This window comes from Periplaneta americana, chromosome 2 (assembly GCF_040183065.1).
Source record: "Periplaneta americana isolate PAMFEO1 chromosome 2, P.americana_PAMFEO1_priV1, whole genome shotgun sequence".
NCBI classification, from domain to species: Eukaryota; Metazoa; Arthropoda; class Insecta; order Blattodea; family Blattidae; genus Periplaneta; species Periplaneta americana.
The window spans coordinates 218,110,360-218,132,929 of NC_091118.1; the positions used below are offsets into that span (position 1 = coordinate 218,110,360).

The window sequence follows — 22,570 nt, forward strand, 5'->3', positions numbered from 1 at the left end:
ATAGGATTTTATGTCGAACTGTTGTAGAATCGTCTTATAGTTACATTAAACTCTGGCTTGTGGGAACGTGAAGTACAGTATTATGAATTCTGTAGTGCTTCATCCAACACCCAAAACAACTCTGTCAATTTTACAGTAACTCATTCATTGTTTCATCCGCATGACACAGTTTTGATATAGCATGACTATTTTATAATTTCACAATGTCAAAAACTTGACAACTAATAAAAATGGAAATTAATGTGAATATTCCAATCTGCATGAAGATGTTATGCTTTTCGCTAGTTTATTGCTTCACTTTACGAGAGACAGCTGCACAGCAGAGCATAGTGTGTAAAAACTTCATTCAAATCACATTTTTGTAAGATATGAATGTTGACGCCTTCCTCGAATCCATGCTGTAAATAAAAGAATACACACAATTACCTTAGAACAGAATGGTTCAACAAATCAAAAGCATTAATGTAACTAACCTAAATAAGGGACTAATCGAAATAAATTTATCTGTATGTGCTTAGACTGGGTATGCTTCAAGGTAACCTGGACTGGAGTGAAATAGCCCAGCACATCATTTGCTCTCGCAATTCACTGGTTTGCACACGATACTTTATCTTTGGGAAAGAATCTCTAGAACCAAAACATTTTGCACCAAGTTCTATATCTAGACTGTACATCTAATCAAAGAAGCAGGACTGGAGAATCGGTAGCACAATAAGCCTAAGATTGCAATGACAGGCCTAATGTGGAGAGAAAAAAATATGTTTAGACTGCATAACAACTTTTTTTTTCTGATTTGGGATATAAATATTCTATTGCAGTTAGATTTATGACCTTTGTGACCTGACTACAGGCGCCGACTTCGAGGGGGAGCAAGACATTTTCTGCCCCCACAACTTTTAGAGCCAGGGACGTCGTCCAATCAATAAAAATTAGTAGGAGGTCTCGCTCCCCCACCCCAAATAATTCGAATAAATTCCTCGTGTTAAAAATAATTAATCTGTTTGAAAGATGAACTAAGACATAAGCCAGAAATGGTTATTTAAAATTCATAGAGATGGCCAGTTGCCACAATGAACACCCAACTCACAATGCCTCCTGCTGTTCTCATATGATACATATATCTTAATGTCGTCTATCATCTGATATCTTCTTCTTCCCCGATCTCTTCTCCTGTTCACCATTCCTTCCAGTGCATCCTTCAGTAGGCAGTTTCTTCTCAGCCTGTGTCCCAACAACTTCCTTTTCCTCTTCCTGATCAGTTTCAGCATCATTCTTTCTTCACTCACTCTTTCCTACACAGCGTCATTTTTTATTCTGTCTGTCCACTTCACACGCTCCATCCTTCTCCATATCCACATTTCAAATACTTCTTCCAACACAGCGTCATTTTTTATTCTGTCTGTCCATTTCACACGCTCCATTCTTCTCCATATCCACATTTCAAATGCTTCTTCCAACACAGCGTTATTTTTTATTCTGTCTGTCTACTTCACACGCTCCATTCTTCTCCATATCCACATTTCAAATGCTTCTTCCAACACAGCGTTATTTTTTATTCTGTCTGTCCACTTCACACGCTCCATTCTTCTCCATATCCACATTTCAAATGCTTCTATTCCCTTCTCTTCACTTCGTCGTAATGTCCATGTTTCTGCCCCATACAATGCCACACTCCATACAAAGCATTTCACCAGTCTCTTCTTTAGTTCTTTTTCCAGAGGTCTGCAGAAAATGTTGCTTTATCTATTGAAAGCTTCCTTGGCCACTGCTATCCTCCTTTTGACTTCCTGGCAGCTTATAGTACACCCCACTTGCTCTACTGCCTCAATTAGAATTCGCAAGTTTAACTTCTTTATTTTTCTTCCTATGACAATGGGCTTCGTCTTGTTGGCATTTATCTTCTTCTCATAATGCTCAGAGCTGTCATTTTGCTACAGTAGCATATGCCTTAGTATCATCTCTTCTGCTAACAATGCCATATCATCAGCAAATATTATGCACTTTATTCTTCTTCCTCCTACTATCACTCCTCCCATGTTCTGAAAACAGTTCTTCACTAATTCCTCCAAGCAGATGTTGAACAGGGTAGGTGGTAAAGGGCATCCTTGACGTACTCCTCTCCCAATTCACTTCCTTCTGACATTTCTTCTCCTATCCTACTGACTTGTTTCATATAAAGATTACTGAACAGCCTCCTCTCTTTCCAATCCAAACCAATTTTGTTTAGGATCCCCATCAGTTTATTCCAGTCCACTCTGTCAAAAGCCTTTTCTTGGTTTACAAATACTACACACACTTCTTTATTCTTCTCTAGGTATGTTTCGCCGATTGTCCAATTGCATCTCTCGTATCTTTTCCCTTTCTGAAGCCAAACTGCTTTTCTTCCAACTGTTCTTCTATCTTAGTATTCGAGGAGAATCTTCGCGCCAAGTGTGATAGCAGACTGATAGTGTTGAACTCGTTACATTTCTTGGCATTATTTTTTTCTTGGGTGATTCAAATTATAAGCATGAAATACCACAGCTTTGTATTAAGGTCATTAACAAAACAAATGTAAATATGTGTTATAGGGATTATGGGATACAGCATACAATTACATTAAAGTACGGAAGTCTCACATGTGTGGATTGACAGAACATAGGTCAAATATGCTCCCAAACAGCGAAACTGCTACTTCTCACTCCCAATTCAATTCAATTACCCAGATGTTATTACTTATGACCAGTTTAGGGGTTCTTAAGCAGCTGGCATCAAGTTATCTACTCTGAAATCAGTAGCCAGTACAAAGAATCCAAACACACAGGATGACGGGCATGTAACTAATCGAGTAACCAAGTGGCGAGTGGAGTGAAGGGTGCTGCATTATTAATAGACACTATATTTACAACACGAATATGTAATATCTTTAGAGACTGATATTTATTCTCTGTTGTATCACGCATGAGGGGCAGTGTCCGTTTCGAAAAACAATAATTTTTCACTTTTAATCCCAGCAGACCACAGAAGCAACAAAGAGTCAGACATATTTACAATAGTTGAAGAATTTACTTCACCTAGTTCCTCAGTCGTCAACAGACAAGTTTTCCCCACTCCGGGTAAGAGCAGTCCTACCACAATCTTTGCTGTTGATCTCCTGGCACTGTGTTTGATTTCTTCTATGATAACCATATTGGATTATCGACTACAGAGTCTCTTGCATAAACAAGTACTTTTTCATAGGTATCTTTTAAATACTTCCCTTTCGTTTTGTCTTTTCACTTAGAAAGCTCCTTTTTGTATATTTTTCCATTAAACTTTTAAAACATGGCTTTTGTAATTTATTTAATGGGATATCACCTCCTACCATCACGTGGCATAAATCTGAAAAAAAATTCGGATTATGATTTTGGATATGCAGCAGAGAGCATTATTTCCTCCTGTTCATTGAACCAACAACTGAATCTGGTGACGATGTCTTTCACCACTGTAATGCTGTTCAATATTAAATTTTTTGTTCCCTCTTATTTCTGAATTACACAATTTGCATTCTACCAATTCGTCATTTATAGAGAAATAATTAGGACCGAATTACTCAGCATATTGCTGTACTGTTTTATATTTTGATTGACGTACTTTAGACATTCTGTAGTCCTGCTTATAAACTTGAAACTCTTCACAATCACTGGTGTACGAGACACGGAAGAAACTTACTTGAAGACAGCAGCACAATGTTTGATTGCAAACGTCAACAGACTGTGAAAACAGAGCGGGCTGTTTGTAACTTGCGACATCGCTGTGTATCAACACAACTTCATAGCCTATCATCCTGTGTTCAGTGCTCAAGGACCCCTAAGCATGCTTATGACAAACACGAAATTATTTTCTTCATTATACCGTATTACAAATATACTGTTCACAATTTCGTAACATGATATAATGCAAATATCCAACAACTGAATCAGATAAAGGCATTATATTCGTACTGCATAACTTCTGACAATACGACACGAAAATATAACACTGCAGCAGGATAATGAACTCTTCAGACATTAAATTCACATTTGAGCCTTGATGCAATTGAACCATCCTGTTGTAGAACCAGTCATGCAGCCATATTTAAAGTATGCATTACGAACAACGTAAGAATCACTGACCTCACCTCTATAAAATTTACAAGAAAGTTTTGAGCCATTAACAATCCAGGTTTGGTGTGTCAATGTTAAGCACTTTTTCTAATTGTACCAGTACCGTACATAAGCGTTACCAATGGTTGGATAGAGAATGTTTTTATACTTCATGCACCATATTTCTTTTCTATCACAAATAGATTTAAGAAAATTTCTCCCTTCGTAAGCAGCCACTTTTCATTAACGTTATCAGAAATAATCATAACATACTTTCTTCCTATTGGTAAAACTGATGTTCAGTTGTGTTGGAATTTTTTTCATTAGGTTGATTCAAAAGACTTCACAGTTCAGGGGTAGGTAGTTACTATCATGTACCTGCTACTCCTCTTTTGTCACAGTAATGCATGTTTCTTTTGTTACAACAAAGAGGGTGTTTGTGTGTTATTATTAGCAAAAGAATTTAAGTGCAAAACGCAGTTGCCGTTGTCGAAATTTGTAAAATTGAAAGAGAGTGATTCAAGAATTTCAATGAAGACAAACTTTTGTCTACAGTCTACAGTCCCTGAGGTAAGAGAAATTGCCTAGCATTCAACACCTGCGCAATGGGAGGGCAGACAATGTTGCTAAATCACTTTTATGTAGTGAAGTGTGGAAAGTACCCCACATTCTAAGGAATTGATATATTTTCTTTTTCTGCACGAACTGTAGGAGGTCATTTCAAAATTGTGAGGTTCTGCGAACTACACTCGAAAAATAACCAATACGAAAGACGTGATAAACATTTGGCCATTTGCAATAAACTGTTTTCCATCACTTGTGAAAGCCTGAGATTACGAATACACAAACTGAATGATGGAGTCAGATCTACCATCAGCTACTCCTAATTTCTTCGTGTAACAAAAGAAAACAACAGACACCACTGTTGAGCACAAGACTATGTTATGTTCTACATAATCTGCCTTTATTCGAGCAAAAGTGAGCTACACTGCATCTACACACTCAAATGGCGCATTTTCTGCGTGGGCAACACTTCAGGTTCTGTATGACGTTACAAGAGTTCTAAATAATAATCGAAATATGGCAGGCTGTCATAGAAAATAATTCGAAGAATGGCCCATATTTGTTAAATGTTAACGGTATGTTCACGTCCAATCAACGCAAGCTCGGGTATATCAGATAAATTATAGGCAATGAAATAACTAATTTCAAGATTTAAGAGGACTCATTACTAACGTTTATAGCTTCATTTTCATTAACAGACAAGCAATGTTACGAGCGAGCTTCTTTTCGTATGGAGCAGCCTGAGGCTTGCTGTGCTCACCACTCCTGTTCTGTGAATGACTGGGTAGCCACGCTCATGTACAAGTACAGCACGCCGCACCATGATATGTAAATTAATGATGGTGAAATGAGTCCGAGGTCCAATGCCGAAAGTTACCCAACAATTCTGTTTGAATTGGTTGAGGGGAAAACTACGGAAAAACCCCAACCAGGATTTGAACCTGGGCCTGCTTGTTTCACGGTCAGACATGTTACAAATTAAATTATGGTTTATTTAACGATGCTCGCAACTACCGAGGTTATATCAGCGTCGCCGGTGTGCCGGAATTTTGTCCTGCAGAAGTTCTTTTACATACCACTAAATCTAGTGACACTAGCTTGTTGCATTTAAGGCCATCGACCTGGGCCGGGATCGAACCTGCAATCTCGGGCACAGAAGGCCAGCGCTATACCGACTGCCACTCAGGGTGAGTCAGACTGTTAACTGCTACTCCACAGCATGAGTGAGCTTACATTGCGCAGTTATAAATTTATAGTTGAATACAGTTTATCTGGAGAATTACGCAGTTCTGCTAAATGTAAGATTAAAATTTAATAATGTTCTTTATCCCCTTATGACGAACTGAAACAATTCGACGAAATAGCCAGATTTTATGGAATTGATATTACATTTCTAAGTCGACATGGAGTGTCTGCATTCAGACATATGTTCTTACAAATGAAGAGTCCACTGCAAGAATGATGGATGTCACTTTCTTGTCGAAAATGAACCAAGACTGTCAATGCATAGCTTAAGACACATAGAATGTACATAGAGAGTTATATGGCATTAACACTGATAGTCATTGTCCAGTAATGATCGGAAAATCACAGTTAAGCTTTGAGCGCTAAGCATTTCAAACTTTCAATTGCTTCTCCTGCAAAATGTATTCCAAATGACATCCATCATTCTTGCAGTGGACTCTTCAAATATATTCTGTTTCAGACGCTGTTAGGTCTATGGAACCAGTTTTCATGACCTCCATTAATCCACAAAATTATGGAAGATAGTTATCTTCAATTATAATTTACCAACTCAATCTTACATTTTAACATTTAAAATAAACGATGTGTAACAGACTACGTGTTTAGTTTCATATTAAGTTCGATAGATTTGCATTAATTGCCTAAAGTTAACTTTTAATTTGTAACATACAAATTTTGTCCTATGCCAGATTTCTTCCAAAATAAAAAATATAAGTAAAGATAATGTAATTTTATGAGCAATAATGAAATGACTTTTTAGTTTTAGTACCACACATGACAAACTATAATCAAATAGCCCGGACAACTTCTACACCACTGGTTGTTATTATTTTGAGGCACTCTTATAACCTGAGTTCACTATGTGTTAAACTTGTATTATAATGCTAAAATCAGAGATGGAATTTATCATGATTACGTGTAAAATTGGCAAATTTTGTAATTTTATTATTTTGAAAGTGAATTACAAGCTACACAGGCTGCATAACTGGTTGTTCCATCCTGAAATGCTGTAAAATTAGAAAGCTAGAGTAATATGCAATATTAGTTACAGCATACATTTTAATTTCTACTATTATTTAATACAAAGAAATTAAGAAATGCATCTCTATGGTAGTAGAAAATGTAATGAAGGGTAAAGCAACAACGATATAGAAGTCTTGAAATAAACTACAGTACCATGTCTCATATACATTATGCTGAACAGTATTTATCATTAAATTAAATTTATGTGAAATGATAGATTATGTCTAACTTATATCATATGAATACAAGATGTTACAAATATCAGGAAAAACGTTTTAGAATATTCCAACGAACGTGAATATAAAGTACATTCAAATATTTATATACAACATTACATAAAATTACATGAAAGTTACAAAATAAAAAATGTACTTATTACTATTAAGAAATTAATATACATAATAACTCTGCTGCTTTAATTTTCGAACAATAAAAATTAATTTTATATTGCATAAAAAAACCAGATTCTAATTACTACAGTTTGAATTTATCTGAATTTATTGAAATTACAAACTAAATATAGGCCTACATATTTAAATATATACAGTTTGCACCCAAAATAGCAAATATGCTTAGTGCTCGATTAGTAAAATTCAACTGAAGTGTTTGAAACATCTTGTATGAAGCATAGAAATCAGGTGATGATTATGACAATTTGTAGATATTTAAATGGATGCCGATATAAACAAAAGGCATAGAATGTCAGTATTCTAGCCTAAAATAACAGAAACAGACAAACACACACACGTACATACAGAAAGTAGTTTATAGTATTATATGCGACATCGGCTGCGAGCATCTAAAGAAATACCCATGCAGGGTTGAAGAGTCTAAGCAACAACTACGTAGTGAGAGATTGATTTCCAAAACCTACCAACTCCAATTACTTATTTTAAGAACTTTTTTAAAAAATAAAAATACTACTATTCAAGCCTAGAAGTATGTAAGGAAGTACTGCAGAGGGATTCAGCAGGTTTTCGTAAGAAATAGTTGCAACTCTGTTTTGGCAAGACCAAGGTTAATGCTAGCTAAAGACTTAACAGCAAAGAGATGCCTATTTCTATAATGCCAAGCATTGTCTTACTATACAGGACTAATTTACTGATGTACATGTAATGAGCATTCACTTGCCAAAACAAGGTTGATAATACTGTAATGAACTACAGGTGTTAATTCTTTTGTTTTTATAAATAGTACCTGGCATAAGGAAAAGAGATCAGTCTCTGGACTCTGCTAGTCTGGCTGTAAGCACCAGCACTTGTATAACAAACAAGAATAGCAGAGTCTGATTTTTACAAATGGCCGGTAAATTTCGTCTGGAGTCATGATGAGGATAAATCTACGGTACAGGCCTCCCATTGTTATTACGGCATAGTGGGAACAGACACTGTGTTTAAATTCTATTGGAATCAATGCTGGAACAATTAATAAGTACACATAAGCTTTAAATATTCCACAGCTGTTCTACCTCTCCTTCAAACATTTCAAGTAATAGACAGGCCTAACTTCTCATAATTGTAAATGAGAAGCGTGCATATTCGAACAGTTAATCCACGGTGACGACATGAATTATGCTTTGACTGTGGCACGTGACAAATAGCTGCAATTAAATATATACCTACGTAACTATAACCGTACAGTTACAGTGTCAGCCAGTACGGTATTTTGACCGAATATATCGTTCTTAAAATACAATATATTACAAATCATAGATCCGTCAATCAAGTGACTGGTTTCGAATTCACAAGGGAAAGAGAAAATTAGACAAATTCATCACTGAATACACAACCACGTGCATAAATGCAAAGATTATGGTACCATTTACAGAATGGTAACTGAAATAAATGTGAGAAATGATTTCCACGTTACTTCACACTGGAATCCTCGAGTTTCTTTTTCTCTTTTTTACACTCTTAACACTGATTAAAGTTATAACTTCCTTACTGTGTTATTAAGAACGAACCGTTGAACTATTTCTGGGCCTTGGCAAAGCATCTGACTTGTTAATTACGAAATTATAATCTGGAAATTACATCAATTTGGTATAAGGGGATTAGCAGGGAACTTGTTTGTATCATATTTAAGTAATTTATACAAATTGGTTCAGTAAAATCAAAATCCGTTGCTAGGCCCCATGGTGTCTCTCAAGATTCAATTCTTGGAAATCTAGAACAGTAGCTAGCAAATAATAAGCTTAAATTAAATGTAAAGAAAACATTCTATATGTCATTTAATCAATAACCATCTGATCAGATTCACACAGTACTGTACTTAATAATACCGGTACCATAATTAAGCAAGTAGAATGCACTATCGATAGATTCCAGTCTGACATGGGAAAAGAAAACTTATGCAACATCTGAGAACCTGAGTCGCTTATGTTATGCTTTTCGAGTCCTTGCGAAGATATCACCCATGGAACTTTTAAAATCAGTCTACTATGGCTATGTTCATTCAAATTATCATATGGCATTAGTACTTGGGGATCTTCACCAAAATTGACGCAAGTTCTCAAATTGCAGAAAAGAATACTTAAAATCATTAAACAAGTTCCTATTCGGACTGAAAGTATAAAAGTTTTCAGAGAACTAAAAATCTTACCTATACCCTGCGTATATATTTTAGAAATAAATAATTGATTAAATGGCGATCTTACTCGTGTTAATTGTGTAAGCATGTGCGGCTTACAGCTGTTTCGGTGCTTCTTCACACCATCCTCAGAGCCTACTAGCTATTAGAAATAATGTGCTTTATTCATCAAAACACAGATTCCTCTAAAACAAATTCAACCTATCATGAGTATAACACCAGAATATCCCAAAACATACATTTGAATTACCACAGGCTTACCACGAGTCTTAACAGCATATCACATAGAAGCAGCAATTTATACAATAAACTTCCACAAAATATCAAAGAACTTCACAAGAGAAAATTAAAAAAAGAGGAAAAGGACATTTTATTAACACAAGCCAGTTTACACAAATGAATATCTAAATATAAAATGTCTGTAGTTAATATTCTCTCCTTGATACTGCCCTTGATCAGACACAGAAAATTAAACAGAGAAGAGACTGGATGGAACATATATTTTTGGCATGTCATTTAGTAATATATATTACCTTGTATAATCCATAGTGTTGTCTATCAATTAAAGGAATTGTAGTTTTGCATGCGAAGCTTACTTTGAATTAAATTTATTTGTATTATATTGTATGTTATGTCATTTTTTTGTGTACTGATGATGCCATGAAAGCTTATAATTCTATCGGCTAATCTATTAAAAAAATTACCTGTCTGGCTAGTTTTTGGACAATGACGGACACCACGCCGAAACTAGTCAACCAGGTAATTTTTATAATATTAACACAGTAAAGAAGTTATAACGTTAATTAAAGTCTTTTTCTTCCCACTGCTTCGCATTTCTTACATCACGTGTGAAAAATTGCTTCGTTTACTGAACCTCTAATGTTAATAAATTCTATGCTCCAATTACACATTATTTTTAATTACAATTTTAATTAAATAATTTATTCGTACTGGTAGCCTATATCTTCGTGAAAATGGCATTAAGAAACTCTTCAGTCACAAGGAGAATTAAACAAGAACTACGTTTCAAGACTATCAAGGTCTAATTGCAGTGTTCGATTAGAATGTCCATTTAGTCAAGCTTTGGGTGTTGCAAAACTACCCCTCGTACTTTCTATTCCCGTTGATGTGAAAAATACGATATTTAACTGCGTACGAGTTTGGAATCTATTAATAACATACGTGCAACGAAATTTCTATGTATACCGGTAATTGCTTTATAACTAACTACATAGGCCTAATATGTTGCAGTTTACTCATAAAATATATTGCAGGGCAACAAACTGGAGTTAGATAAAAAAGATACCAATCACAATCTCGCAAGTTTACCTAATTTCAGTAAAATTTCACTGACAAAGAAGTGATCTTGTACCGGTATGTTAAATCTAAGTCACTACATATGCATGTCTTTGAAAACCTAACAAGTTCGCAGCTAACTATGGGGGAGTGATAGAATTGGAAAATAGAACGTGTTTTTGTACTGGTATAAAATAATTTCAATAAATGCCGGTAGTCTAAACATACAGTAGGCCTACTTTCTATTTATATTAAGTAAATACTGTACCAGTATGTAGTGTATTGATATTAGATACTTAAGCTTAATTACATTTATTCCTACGAAATATTTAACTCAGATTTTTCTACTGTCATTTCCACTGCATAATATTCAATTCTCGTGAAGGACAATAATGTCACGTTATGTCAAGAGTATCCTTTTAAGCATTCGATATTAAAAATAAGAATAATTCCAATTTCCATGAGCAATAAATTAAGCCACTCTGAAAAGGAACTACTTTTGAAGAAACAAGGGAATGTATAGAAAGGAATTCTTCATTACAAAATTAATGTTATTTTTTAGGCATTGGTCCAATGCAAAGCTAATCAGAAGCGGGAACCATGAAACATGTAATGGGGCCTATGAGAAATTGAAATACAGTAATTTCAAATGAGGTGTTATTTTAAATGTCATATTCTTAAAGTCGAGCTTTCTTCAACTTTACAGCCGTAAACCAGGTACTATAATAAAAATAAAATAATTGCACCCCTGTAAAGGAGGTATCAGATGGTACCACTAAACAAAAATAGTTTCAGTGAATCAAATTTGGGAGTTGGTAACGTGTTGGAAACGAAGCTTCTCAACTGATGCTAGATTTGGTGGTAGTAGAATAGTAACCATATACTCAATACTGTACCCTACTGAACAGGAATCTCAATATAACTAAATGTTCACGTTAAGAAAATTACATAAAAAACTTATTCCAAACAATTTTACTCATCACAGGAAGTAATAGGGTTGTAGAATGAATAACAGAGGGATCCAGTATTTTTATAAATCTCCTCTTTCAGCAGTTTGATCAGAACCAATCTGTGCTCTCCTTCCTTGCAGTAGCTGCTACATTAATTAAGACATTATTGAAACATGTTCCTGCCAGTTCATATCAAATAAAACGTGACAAAACCAATAAACATTTCCATAGTTGCGGGTGAATATTACTACAGTGCCATTAGCAAAAACAAAATAAGAACTGAGCTTATTAGTGACATATTTTTAAATGTTAATGCAAGTCCGTTATAGTGAGTTTCATCACTGGTCACTATCATATCGTAATTTTTTATCTCCAATTTACATATTCCTAATTTCCAACATGCTAACTACTAAGCCTTCGTGTAAAATGAGTATTTTTAGACTAATTTAAGATGTATTATTGCCTTTGTGACAGAAGGTTCAATAAATCTCTCTAAATAGATTAAGACATTTTAGATAAATGGTTCAGTAAGTAGTATTTTTTCTTTATTTTTTTCATATTTTTGTTTACCTATGTAGCACGCCTTTTTTTTTAAATAAACACACACAGAAGAACATTTATCAACTACAGCAAAGCAAATAAAATTAATGTTATCATGTCATTATTTCGCATTAGACAGAGGTCAACTATCAAAATTGAAAACATTAATTATAAATATTTCAACTAATCAAGGTCAAATAGACATCATATGAAAATAAATTTTGTATTTCTTAAATGGAATGGAACAATATCGAATTAAATATAATATTACCATATAAAGTAATTTTCAGACTCAGCAAAATACCGGAACAATGAGAGAATAGTGCCAGTAAGACAACTGATTTTTGTAATTAGAGAGTTTGTTGATCATATTTTAACGAGAACGAAGTTCGTGTGGTACATTTGGCAATATAAGAATGATGCACAGATTACACAATTCAATTTTAAATACCGAGGTAGCCTACTCACTAAAGTTCTAGTACAGTACGTACTGTATGGTACTCTTATTTTGTAAAAAAAATATACGCGTACCGGTACTTGTAATCAGAAATATCAAGAACAGTTTTACACAGGTACCAAAATAATACTATTATCATAAAAAAATAGTTTTTTTTTTTTTATTTCTCTTTGTATTCTACTTCTCTTAACAAATCAGATTCAAAGCCTACTAATTCGATTAAATGTCAAAGCAGCGAAGTAGGCTACACATATGGAGCAGGCCTGTCCTACTTAAGCCTCCTCAGACTTCATTCCCACTTTGTATACATATGGTACCGAAGTATATTCTGGATTATAAAACTAGGCCTACTTGACATATGAAAAATTAATAATAATTATATTATTATTATTATTATTATTATTATTATTATTATTATTATTATTATATTGACTACACCCCAACTCTGGCTACTAGCAACAGGCATCTATAATGAACATCGATCAAAATACCCCTCATTTCTCGGGAAAAACAAGAACTGAATAGATTACAGTGGACTATAGTGGACATTATGTTGTCAGCAAACAGCTGGTCACATTAAGAAGATAGACAGATGGATTATTACTACTATTACTGCTATTTAGCGACAACAATTATTTGTGCAACATTTCATAACTGGTTTATGTGTTAGTAAATTCATATCCTAAATAGCTGTTTAGACCTCCACAACCTCAATTACCGATACGTATTCTGTTTGAAACTCATTTCATTCTGTTTGCTCATCTGATTTTAACTGCAAAAGAGTATTATTCATCTTTCAGTCCTCAACAGTTAAGAACCAAATAAAGCACAAAAATCTCTTTGAAAGGAAATTTCCTATATTTAAGTGTGGAAATAACTAATCTGATTTATATATATATATATATATATATATGTAATTCATAGTTTTCTGAGAGATGTATATACATATACCTAATAGGGTGCTCCAAAATACACGGAAAAATTGCAGGGTGAATTCCCCATATGTAGAGCAGAAGGAAAGGCTATAATACGTGTATATAAGCATGGATCCAGAAATTCCTAATTTCTGATTAATTAATGGGAGAAATGCGTACGAACGTACATCAAGTTTTGGGTTATCACTCCTTAGAGTCTTTGTGCATACAGAGAAGTGGCATCTTTCGCATTTCTTGTTACACAGTTTGCACACACTTTTCATTCGGTTCGTGGTACAATGATTCCATGCAGAGTTTATTATGAAAGCCATGTATGGTTTGGGCCTGCTCTGTCTCGGTTCATCATGACATGTCATGTAGAATTCGGGTCATATTTCTCCTCTTTTCTCCATTCTCCTCCTCAGTGATTCCGCGGCTTGAGGTGTAGATGGCAGTAGTGATCTGTATCTCAGTTCCCTATAAGAAAGTTTTCCTGTGCTAATGTACAGTATATGCCAGTCGAGATGATCTTGATACTCCCAATATCCTTTTCAGGAATCTCACTTTTACTTTTTCTAGTGTATCTACGAGGCGCATCCAGAAAGTAAGTTTACCGATTTTTTTCCCCTTGAAAGTAAACGTAATCAGCCGTGTCAACTGCGCATACGTAACAGATCTATGACGTATCAATCATATACCAGCCGGACAGGTCCCGCTTGGGCCAGTAGCGTGACAGCAGTGGTCCGAAATGGAAGCTCTTATTCCTTCTCCTGCCGCCTGCGAGGTTCGGTCGGTGATAAAGTTCTTTAATGCACAAAGCATTGCGCCAATTGAAATTCATGGCAGCTCTGTCAGGTCTATGGACCGAACATCATGAGTAAGCAGATGGTGCGTCGCTGGTGTACGCAGTTTTCCGAAGGTCGTCAAAGTGTCCATGATGAAGAGCGCAGTGGGCGACAGTCCCTCATCAATGATGATCGTGTTGAGCTGGTGCGGCAGTGCATCATGGAGAACCGCCACTTCACGATTACGGAGCTGAGCAGCCGTTTTCCGCAGATATCGCGATCCTTGTTGCACGAGATTGTCACTAAGCACCTGCTCTTCAAAAAAGTGTGTGCCAGGTGGGTGCCGAAAAACCTGACACCCGAACACAAAATGCAACGTTTAGGAGCAGTACTGACATTTCTGCAACGGTATCACGATGACGGCGACGAGATCCTCGACAGGATCGTCACGGGCGATGAGACTTGGATTTCGCACTTCACCCCGGAAACCAAGCAGCAGTCAATGCATTGGCGGCATAGTGGATCTCCGGTCAGGACGAAATTCAAACAGACGCTGTCGGTACGGAAAGTGATGTGCACGGTGTTCTGGGACAGGAAGGGCATTCTGCTCATTGACTTCCTTCCAAGAGGTGAAACAGTGAATGCTGACCGTTACTGTGAAACACTGCGAAAATTGCGACGTGCCATTCAAAATAAGAGGCGTGGAATGCTTACTGCAGGTGTTGTGCTCCTCCATGACAATGCTCGTCCACATACGGCTTGGTGCACAGCAGCTGTTTTGACGGAATTTGGCTGGGAGTTGTTTCATCATCTACCCTACAGTCCTGATCTTGCTCCCAGTGATTTTCACGTTTTCTTGCACCTCAAGAAATTCCTGTCCTCCGGTGAGCGGTTTGGCAACGACGAAGAGCTGAAGACGTCTGTCACACGCTGGTTCCATTCACAGGCGGCAGAGTTCTACGACAGAGGGATACAAAAGTTGATCCCACGATATGACAAGTGTCTCAATTCTGATGGTGGCTATGTTGAAAAATAGCTGAAACATTGCCGTACTGTTGCCAATAAATGTTTTTCTGAAAGTGTGTGTTCTTTTTTTTTTTTTAAAAAATAGGGAAATTTACTTTCTGGATGCGCCTCTTAGATCCATCAGTGTGTGGTAGTCCTATATGAGTTCAATGCCGTACGTTAATGTTGGCATGATTTTGGTGCGGAATAACTGCATCACAGTTCCCAGGGAGATTCTGGTGGGGTTCTGCGTTTCATAAGGCTGCTGCTGTCCTCTCTCTGATGTGATGCCAAGGTACCAAAATGTGCTTACTGTCTTCAGTTCTTGTCCACAGTAGCTAAGTGAGCTGCAATTCTTCCTCCTTTTCTGAAGACCGTGCCACTGTTTTCTCTTTGTTTCAGTGGAGTTCTGCTCATTCCTGCAGCCTGTTTATGGCTTCCTGTTTGATCCCAGCACCATGTCGTCAGCGCATGCATACAGCACAATTGGGGAGTTTTCGACATCTGCAGTGGCTATATTAAAAAGAATTGGGCTTATCGAATCGCCCTGAAGCACTCAGTTGGTCTGTGTGATAGGAGAAGAAAATGACACCCCATCATCTATTGTTATTCTGTTGTAGGCCAGGAGGTTATTTATGGAAACAGATGGTGGGTTGTCGCTTCCTATCATTGAATCCAGTTTTGTCATTAGTTTTGTTCTATTGAGAAGGTCGAAGACCTTTGTGTAATCAATGAATACCACATAGCATTTTCCTCTTTGGTATCTCAGTATCTTGTTTATGTAGCTCAGCAGGTACCTCTCCCCTTTCTGAATTTGGCTATCTGTTTGTTTTATGTGCCTCTTTGTAGACTTTCAAGGTGTTGTCCCTAGTGCTATCTCTCAATACGAGTTCTGGTCATCAGTCCTTCCTTTGTGTTAATTTCTGATTAATCACACTTTGTTTGAATTTCCTGTAACGTTGCACTCTCTTAATTACCACAAGAAATGCCCACCCCTGCTTGTTGTCACGAACATGGCTGCCATGATGCATGAGAAGTCTCCACAATGTTGCATCATCCTCCACATACACTAACAACTTAAAGTGCCCTCACACAAAGAAGTCCAACAGGGAAGGAATTAGTCTACCTCTGAATATTCAGTGATCGAACACTACGTACATGAGAACGATTTTTGAGTGTGTTAGTGACTCATGAGGCGATGAGCAGCAGCCTGCAATAAGACACGGGTGGACATTTCGATTTCTTGTAAGGTAATAATCAAGAGAGTGCATGATTACAGGAAATTCAAAGTGTGATATCTCAGAAATTACGAATTTTCGAATCATGTTTAGATGAACTTTTTTTTTTCTGATCTACGTAGGATGAATCCAACCCTGCTTTTTGTTGTTGTTGTTTTTTTTTTTGAGAGAGCGAGAAAAAGAGAGTTACGAAAAGGGAGCTATAGTGACTGGGGAGGATCATCATGCTAACCACACAATACATTCATTCTGGCTGATTGGTCTGAGTCCTTAAAGGGCTGTAGTGTCACGGATTATTATATATGTGGTATTATATATATAATTTATTTATTAGAATTATGGGCTTAATTGCACAAGTTGTTTTTAACCAGCCCATTTACCTAACACTCCAGTTTCCAAGAGCAATCTGGCCTTGTTGTTGTATAGTCAACTGTCCTAAAATAGGTTTATAATAAAACTGGAAAATATATAAACAAGAGCAACCGTGTTATTTATCACTTTCGGACTTACAATATTCATACCTATACAGAAATATCATTACACTTATAACTGCAATGTGACTCAGACTATTTTGACGTCTCGTGTTTATTGGGAACTTGTTTTAAATAACTGCTAGACAGCAACCGTGTTTTATGGCTTAATAAAGTAAAGTCATGCGGTTATTTCAAGAGCATGTGTTGAACATGCAGTCTACTGGAGTCCTCAGTATTCATCAGCAAACCTATTACTTTGCTTTTACTCTATATGTTTAAATAAAGAACGAGTTCTACATCCTATGACAGAACAATGTATATGTATGAGGTTCTATTTCCATTCACTGACCCACGACTAATGGTGATAAAAATCTGATGATAATGATAATGAGACATTTGTTACAAATTTAATGAAAATAAAGTTCTAGTTTTCTAATTGGCTGAGACTGTCTGTTACCTCCTCAACTACCTACAGTAACTATCACCACTTAATGGATTTGCTACATAAAACAACTGAGAGTTAACTGATTTAATTCCGTCTACCTCTCGTATTTTTTCAACCCAAATCGCCTCATTTATGAGAATCCGTTCGGTGATGTTCTGCAGACAGGAAAACGAACGACATGAAGATGTAACAAAACTCAAGACAACTTATTATAGCAATGTCATTTATCAATATATCTGTTTTACATTTTGGAACATTAATAATGACTTTACATGGAAAACATGGTTTACAACTGTACCATTACAACACACGCAGCATGCTTTTATTCCTTACTTGGAGAACAGCATCATTTAGCATCAGTAAGATAGAATGGTAGTGGTGGATTGAAAAGGCAGAGTCATGGTTCATTGGAAGTTGGAAAATCAAGAAAAAACCTATTAGCCAGATTTGAATCTCCCGAGAGAAAATCCGCCATATCATCATGTGCAATTCTGTAAAATATTGTTTTTCGTATACACACAAGTCTTGTTTCGTTCTCTCTCAAAACTGATGAATAATATCAACACATTCTTTGAACATGAATGTACTATTTTCATTTATTATAAATACATTGCATCACTAAGTGCTGGCGATTTACAGTGTTGCCCATCTCAAGCTAAACTTACAATGGTAACAGGGATGGACTGAGACAAAATTCTGACCCTGCCCACTATATGCACTGCATTGCTTTTGTTCCTTTCACAAACCAGTACTTGCAGAACACAATAAAAGAAAACCCACTGATGACGTCTTAAGGAGAAAAGTCTCTAAAGCTGGAATGAGTGGATTAGGCATCAATTTGCTTTTTAGCAACTCGCGCTATTAATAATAAACAATATGTATAATTGTTCAGCCATATTTTGGGACCTCGCAGAGTGAGGGTGGTTGTGCAGTATGGTGGTGAGGGGAAACGGGAGAACCCCGAGAAAAACCCCTGGCACCTGCTTTGTCCACCACAAATTCCTTCGTGACTCAGGTGGGGAACAAACCCAGGCCACCACAGTGGAAGACAGCGAGGCTAACACTGCGCCACAAGCTGGCCTAGTCAGAAGTTGCATTTCTTTAAAAGTTTGCAGCAATATAGGATACAGCTTCTATACACTCAGCATGAACAATTTTCTACATTTATTTTATCGCATTTATATTGTTTTACATTTTCTTAATTGGATGAACAAATCTGTATTTAATTGTGTAGGCAGCCCTACGGAATATTTTAACTTTTTCCCATGAAACATCAAACTTCTCAGTTCACAACTGAAATTGTCTGCTGCGGCTCCTGCATCACAATTATTCTAGTCTGGTAACTTTCTTCCCTCAATTTTTGATATTACTCAAATTTCTTTGCTCTAGATTGGTGTAAAGAATCACTGCGTCAGTTATAGCATTATGGATCTGTATTTCATAAGTTTTGATGGTATCAACAATCACTTCGTCTTGAGAAATTTCTCCTGGCATAACTTTTTTCCCGCACTTTCGTTTGTCGGGAAGCAAAGTTTCAATTTCGATGTCCAAATCCATCTGCTTTTCTTTCCTTAACAAAACTATCTGCAGCAGTTTTTGGTGTCTCGAAGGTTCTAAAAGCCTTCCTGTGTTTTACATTATGAGTAAGAATATCGAGCCAATTTGCCTTCAGGACTTGTAAAAAAAATCCAAAATGGTAGCCTGCTTGTTTGCAAGTATTTTGATAGTGAAGTCGTCAATTAAAAAATGAGTGGGAAAAGTTGAGCTGTAAAATTTGTTTTATATTTCAGAGGAAAATCTCTCTGTACGAGTTGTGCTTTCACTGGAGCGCCTGGTTGTGATTTGTCATTCACCATGCTTTAACTGCAGGACCTTTTTGAGGATCAAAGCATGATCCACCTTTCTGTAAGCTCTAACATTAGCCAACACCATGCATCATCTATCATTTTTACCATGCTTTAACTCCATGAAGGGTTATAATAATGTCCAAATACAGAGCTTTCTGAGGATTAAAGAACTCAAAGTTCTGTCCTTAGGCAACACCATGCATCATCTATCATATTTAGTTTTCTACCATGGTGGTTTGGCTAATATTTTCCCATTCGAAGGTAAGAATTCCCAAGACACATGGAAATGCCATTGAGCAATGTGGAGATCGAAGCACCAATTGTCACTGCACTTGTGCAAACACCAAATATAAATCTGCCGTGGGGATTCTCTTGAGAGCCAAGAAAAAATACCTCTGAACTGTCTTGTAACTACGAATACAATACTGGAATGACCGAACATTCATTATTAACTGTAGCAACACTTCACCTGATGAAGACTTACATTTTACAACAAAAATTAATTTTTCATAAACCTCGTCAGTCACACACCGAAACATTACAAAACACTGGTCTCCCAATGTGATATCTTGAATACATTTCAAGTCATTTTTCCGTCACTTTCAACATCTTATTTAATAGCTATTACAACATTAACAGTATTCGTTAACAATATCACCAAGGATCTTCTGCCTATTTTTTTTTTCTTCAGACAATTGTGACATTGTGATACATTCAGACAAGTGCTCTTGAACACATACATCATACTTTGACAACAACAAAACGAGTTGTAGAACGTTTGCATGGTCCAAGGAATTCTCTGTGAAGCTACATGAACTTTAGCTTTATTTCCTCGTTTATCTATTACTTCCACAATACACTCCATGACGTTTCGTCTTTTCCCAACTAGTTTACACCCGAATGAGAAAGAAGTAAGTTTTCAACATCTCACAAGTTTGACCTAACAAAATAGGTATTGGTGCAATCCCTGCGTAATACAGTCTTTTTTTCTCTTCTCCAAAGGCGGGGCCCAAAGGCTTGGATCATAGCCAGGGCTTATCATTCCTTTTATATGGATTATTGTTGAAATCCGTACAACAGCATTCTTGTATCATGATTCACTGTTTAGTTCCATCCATCGATTCAGCTACAGAACATTCAATAATTGCAACAGAGTCCGAAATGTTCTGCAGCCTCCTCAGAACAATCCCTGCGAAAAATGCAGGATGTATGTATGCTTCTCTCCTTGCAAGCTTCCGTCCACAATACAACCTACATATAAACACTGACTCACCACTGTATTAGAGTTCTCTACAGGTCCGATTTGGGTTCATCTTCTGTCACGTGTCGAAACATGAGGAGTGATCTTTTTAGACGTGATTACTTATAATTTCAGTCCTTCAAAATTAATTGTTCCCTTCCTTCTTGAAGGAACCATATCAGTATAATGCACTGGTGCTACAATACAATATGAAACGAATTTCTACCATTTCTATCACAATGAATATACGAATGATTACACAATCCAAACCTCGTTTGTGGCACAGTGTCAGCAAGTGCTGGTTCGATGCCCAGCCTGGCCGTGATGGAATTTTGGTGGACATAGCGGACACTGTATAAATTTTTCTCAGGGTACTCCCATTTAACTCTTTCAATCCACCAACACACTCCATCTTCCCCTCATTTCATCTCCAATATAGTTAAAAATAGGCTGAGATGAAGTTTTGGAGCTCCATACTTTGCACTCTGCATCCTGAAGTCAATACCATGTACCCGTCTGGAAAAGGGCTTGCCTCTGTAACAAGATGAGCGTTGGATCTGCAATTTCCCCCCGCCACCTGTTGGAATGGAACAATATGAGCCTAAGCACACTGAATAGTTGGAGAAAGGAAACACGCCACAGTCTGATCTCACCCCTAAGGGAGGTAAAGAGCGTGACCTTGCGTGACTGTTTAGATTCTCCAACTGTTCATTGTGCTGGCTGCATATGGATGAATCTCGGATCCATCTCTCAAAGCCAGTCAGTCAGCCATCATAATTCAAGTCTTTCACAATTTCCACGACATATTTCCTATCTGACATCACATAGTGAACTGAAATCTGTTAATGGCAGCATTTGTGGTCTGCTTAATCTGTTTACTTCCAGAAACATGACTGGTTGAAACCAAAATAAATGCATGAATTTTAGTTCTCTTATCGAGTGACTACTTGGTTCTGTGGTGATGACATCAGTGGTGAGCTGTGATATAAGTTCTCCAGAAAGAGGAGGATGAATCCTATCGGAAGAAATTCATACTGACGCATTTTCAAACCCACACCACACTGAATGCACTAGTATCCGCTGAGTTCCCAGGTTTCGTCCCTAGGCCAGTTGGCGACCTGGAAACAATAAGAGGATGGAATGATGTTGATATCTAACATGAGGAAACCCAGCGAAAACCCCAACTATGAACTTGTCCACAACAATTGTCACAAAAGATATTTTTAATGAAAAATGCCTGATCTGATCGAACTCAAAACAGGACCAGCCGAAGGTCTAGACCATCAGTCACTGCAGAGGCTTTGCCATATATAAATCCTAATTGTAATGCCACTTCAGACATATTCATAAATTTCCTAAAGTTCGATTTTCCAGACAGTTCATGATATACAATTTTGCAAGTAACATTATTATTATTATTATTATTATTATTATTATTATTATTATTATTATTATAGAATACGAAATTGGAAACGAAATAATAGACAAACAAGGAATACTAGACAGATGGACGAAACATGTAGAAGAGTTATATGAGACAGGGAATCGTCCAGATAACTTAGCTATAGGAGACAAAGCAATCATATCAGAAGATTGAAAAAGATTTTCTATTTTAAAGGAAAAAGCTGAAATAGCACTTAGGGAAACGAAGAATGGAAAAGCAACAGGAGTTGATGGAATCCTCATTGAGTTAGTTGAATGCTTGGGTAAACACAAGAAGGGAATTCTATCATTATGCAACGAAATATATTAGAACAGCAAATGACCTGAAGATTTTACGGAGACGGTGTTGCTGCCAATATCGAAGAAAAATTATGCCAAGAAATATAACGAGTTCAGGATTATCAGCTTGATAT

The 22,570-nt window shown here is 36.6% G+C and overlaps 1 protein-coding gene across 10 annotated transcripts in view; it reads right to left on the minus strand.

Moving 5' to 3' along the window:
* stj (voltage-dependent calcium channel subunit straightjacket) overlaps positions 1-22,570 on the minus strand; it is a 170,434-nt gene that overhangs the window by 96,935 nt on the left and 50,929 nt on the right. For 9 of the 10 annotated variants that reach the window (XR_011331079.1, XR_011331077.1, XR_011331076.1 and 6 more), the window contains exon 12: positions 17,726-17,782. The exons of the other annotated variant lie outside the window; for it this stretch is intronic. Coding sequence is in view for 4 of the 9 variants with exons in the window: in XM_069819578.1 (XP_069675679.1) it covers positions 17,726-17,782 (57 nt within the window). In the remaining 5 variants the exon portion in view is untranslated. The remainder of the gene's footprint in view (positions 1-17,725; positions 17,783-22,570) is intronic. 10 annotated transcript variants of the gene reach the window in all.